Here is a 4,482-nt window from a genome sequence, read left to right on the forward strand (position 1 = left end):
GGTCGCCTTCTGTTGGTGGCTTTTGTTAAAACCACTAAATCCTAATGTAATATGTCCCAAAACACACTTCAGGAAACCATTATTGATGGTTTGTAATGTTTGTAATGGTATTTGCAGTGGAAATCATTAGAATTTCTGTGATGGTTTCTATTGTTTTTGTCAGCAGGGTGACCATGGGTTTTGAGATATTATATGCCATAAATGCGATAGGATTGCAGTAATATTGTGAGATAGTAGCGAGTTGTGTTGTGGTGGGTCTATTTGGGAGAAAATCCAGGGCCGTTTTTTACTCCCAGTCCATCCCTGTTTGCCACTATTTATTTATTTATACCTATTGACCACAACATTCTTTTGAATAGACTAGAAAATGTTGTTGGCATTAGTGGAAGTGCATTTGCATGGTAAATCGTACTTATCTGACTGCCATCAATTCATAGCAGTGAATGAAGAGGTATCATACTGATCACAAGTGCAGTATGGAGTACCTCAAGGCTCAATACTAGGGCCGTTACTTTTCACACTTTACATGTTAACCTTGGGAGACATCATCAGGAAACACAGTGTTAGCTTTCACTGTTATGCTGATGATACTCAGCCACTAGATGATAGTATTAGCCCGGTTCTGTCAATACTGCACTAGCTCCCTATTAAACAAAAAAATCAATTAAAATCTTGCATATTACTTATAAAGACCTGAATGGTTTAGCACCTCAGTATTTGAATGAGCTCTTATTGCATTATAGTCCTCCACGTCCGTTGCGTTCTCAAAACTCTGGCCATTTGATAATACCCAGAATATCAAAATCAACTGCGGGCGGCAGATCCTTTTCCTATTTAGTGCCCAAAATCTGGAATAACCTACCTAACATTGATCGGGAGGCAGACACACTCTGTCAGTTTAAATCTAGATTAAAGACCCATCTCTTTAACCTGGCTTACACATAACAAATGTTAAAAAACCTCATAAAGTGAAATTTTCATGCCATGGGACCTTTAAAGGATTTTTAGGCTGCATTAATTAGGACAAACTGAACCGGGAACACTTCCAATAACACCCGATGTACTTGCTACATCATTAGAAGAATAGAATCAATGCTAATATTAGTCTGTTTCTCTCTTATTCCGAGGTCACCGTAGCCACCAGATCCAGTCTGTATCCAGATCAGATGGTCATTGCAGTCACCCGGATCCAGTACGTATCCAGACCAGATGGTGGATCAGCACCATGGAGTTTTGGTTCCTTGCTGCTGTCACCTCTGGCTTGCTTAGTTGGGGACACTTAATTTCCAGCGATATCGTCGACTTGATTGCACAGATACTATTTGTGACTAACTGAACTGAGCTGGATGATGACATCACTGAATTCAACGATGAACTGCCTTTAACTGAAAATTGAGTGTTTACTATTGTCATTTTGCATTATTGACACACTATTTTCCTATTTAATGCTGTAAAGTTGCTTTGACACAATCTGCATTGTTAAAAGCACTATATAAATAAAGGTGACTTGACTTGACTTGACTTGACTCACCATGTGTGCATTTGAACAGCCTCTTTCAAGGCCTCTGAAGACTGGCCCTGGAAGTACATTTCTACATTTTTTACTGTAATTACTTATATTTTGATTTTAACTTTTTATTTGCTTATTTACATAGTTGTTAGACTTTAATATTTAGACTTTAATTGTTTAGACGTTAATATTTCAATAGATAACCCAAAATGTCAAGGTTACAAGGAATTTTTCATGCACCTGCCAAATTGAAATATTGTTTTTAAATTATTTTTTATTTTGCAAAACAATTTAGAGTCAAAATATTTTAGAATAGTTAATAAACTTATAGATGGGTATGGAATGATGCCTGTTATATTGTGTTTCTTAAATATCAAATTTTTAAATCAAACAATCAATCATTCAATCAATCAATCAGTTAAGGAACATTCAAGGGCTGTCACCATATTTTGAGAATGACCGATGTAAGCAAAAGCTGCACTGAACACTCACCAGTGTTTCCTATCCGCTTGTTAAGTCTGACGTCAAGCGTCACCACTTCCGCGTCCAAACGCTCTATCAGATACCATGAGAAAACCACAAAAGGTGCTAATATACACTCACAATGTGATATAATACTACAAAAAAATATACATAATTCTAACCTTTAACTCCATACCGAAATCCCAGATAGCCAGACAATGAAAATATAAATATAAATAAATAAATATAAAAATTATTTGTGTTTGGGACGCTGTGAGCATGGAGACTGTAGTGTACACCGTAAGTTTTAAAATGTTTAGCTTAAATATTTAATATGAATAAACAGTGCTCATAAACGGCTGCTGAGGTAGTATTCTCAAGTGAAGCGAGTTGAGGCTTGGACCGGGAAACTGCGCTTCTTACGTCACCACTTAACAAGCGCTGATATTGAAGATATAACTCTTCAAAAACCATCACTGCATGCAAATGAAAAATAAAGAACAGCTTTGATATCCATGATAGACAGTCCCTACCAATAACACTGATGTCCAGTGAAGGAAACACTGCTACACCTTTATAAATAGTATCCTCACTCACTCCACAGAAAGTGAGAAAATCTTGCATAACATAAGAGGCTGATGCGAAAGATGCTACAAATGCTGATAGGGGCTGGTGTGATGCTGAAAAACAGTGAGATCTAACTGAATAGATCAGGAGGTGTTATAGTCCATTAGGAAAGGCTTAAAGACTGTATAAGGCATCGGAATCTGCAAGAGAAAAAAGTTACATAAATGTATATTAGTCTGATCTGTACTGTAGAAAAGATATGTGATAGCTCAAATCAATAAAAGTAAAAGCAGAATTTACTAAACTTAATCCTCATTAATCCATCCTTTCACTGAAGGGTTTTCTTGGGCTTTATTAGAACAATGCATTGCTCAATAAATACCAAATTGGCCATGAAAGCTTGCATTAAAAAGCTACATTTTACTGAAACACATTACAGCTATCTCTTTTGTGAATCTTGTGCATTTGGATAGCAAATATTTCCACAGAAATGCATTTAGAATAGAGCAAATAGAAAAGAACATGTTGAGGCAAAAAAAGCAGCTACTCATCTAATGAATAGACCAATTAAAGTCCATTCATTCATTCATTCATTCATCATATTTTCATCCAGTTGCTTTCTCCAAAATATATCTTTAATATATATCTTATATACCACCTTTGTACACTTATTATCGGCTTACAACTGCTTAAAATTTAAACTGTACATGATTACAATTAGCACAGGTTTTATAATTCTTTATTAGAGGTGACTGACTGATCATAGCCCTCACTGAGTTAATGAATCTCAGTTTGAGTGAACATTGACAAAATTATCCACATAATAATACTTTTTTCACTCAAAAACTAAGATGCATAAGCTCAGATCAGTGAGGCCTATTACCAATCAGTTCCAAAAGGAAATACAAAACCTGTGCTAATTGAAAGAAAACATGTTGACAAAAAAATAATGATTTGGTCATAATATAGCGTAATGAGATTCACCAGCAATTTTTAAAATGCGTTTTTTTTTTTTGACTGGGAACAGAATAAATAATAAATAAATAAGATAAAGAAAGATAAAGAATTTTCTGCACAGCACATTTAGGGGTAAATAAGGTACAAAGATACCATTTAGAATTTGTACCTTAGTGTACCACCTCAGTGACAGCTTTGTACCTTATTTTCTGAGAGTGTAGGATACAAGAAAAAAAATAGAGATCTGTGCTAGTATCCTAAAATTATGCTTTCAAAGACGTACAATCCCAAAACCTGTGCATTCCTGACCTTCAAGATTATTTAATTCAAGTTTATTTTGTATAGCGCTTTTCATGATACAAATCGTTGCAAAGTAACTTTACAGCAAATTAAGTTTCTACAATATTTAGTGGTAGCTTATCAGTGGTGACTGCCAGTTAATGTACATATGGCAGAAATGTACGGAAAAATAAATTAAAGACGTAATCAATTAAAGACGTAATCAAACAGACGATGAACACTATTAACAGCAATTATTATATGATGCTATCAAACTTATAGCAAAATTTCGTAGTTCTGTATGTTGTTTCATGGTTGCCATCATCTGAGGTCCTCTGAGGGGTTGGCATCATCTCTTCTCAGGTGTTCTGGATCCAGACTGAAGCTTGTACATAATTAGCGTAGCTGCTGTTCCAACCAAGCAAAATTGATTTGTTTATACGAGTTTCTTTCTTGAGAGAATGGATATTACTTTTGTACCATACCAGTTTTTCTCTAACCTTTTTCAATTTGATGGGGGCAACAGCTTCTGATGTATTAGAGAAGATAGTGCCCATGTTGCTTGTCATTTTGTCTAGTTCTTGTGTATTTATGGGTACACAGAGCAGTTGAGATATATCAGGCAGGTTATTTGTAAATCTGTCTTTGGTGGCTGGAACAATAGTTCTGCCAATTAGCGCTTTATCAACAGTAACCTATATATCTGA

General features: G+C 35.3%; 1 protein-coding gene across 1 annotated transcript in view; it reads right to left on the reverse strand.

The window, feature by feature from the left end:
- Positions 1–2,682: 2,682 nt before the first annotated feature.
- The window catches only part of LOC107695764 (uncharacterized), a 14,862-nt gene continuing 13,062 nt past the window's right edge, over positions 2,683–4,482 (reverse strand). Inside the window, exon 3 of the mRNA XM_016495805.1 lies at positions 2,683–2,739. Within this exon, the coding sequence (XP_016351291.1) occupies positions 2,683–2,739 (57 nt within the window). The remainder of the gene's footprint in view (positions 2,740–4,482) is intronic.

The sequence above is a fragment of the Sinocyclocheilus anshuiensis genome, unplaced genomic scaffold, assembly GCF_001515605.1.
Source record: "Sinocyclocheilus anshuiensis isolate Anshui unplaced genomic scaffold, SAMN03320099.WGS_v1.1 scaffold517, whole genome shotgun sequence".
NCBI classification, from domain to species: Eukaryota; Metazoa; Chordata; class Actinopteri; order Cypriniformes; family Cyprinidae; genus Sinocyclocheilus; species Sinocyclocheilus anshuiensis.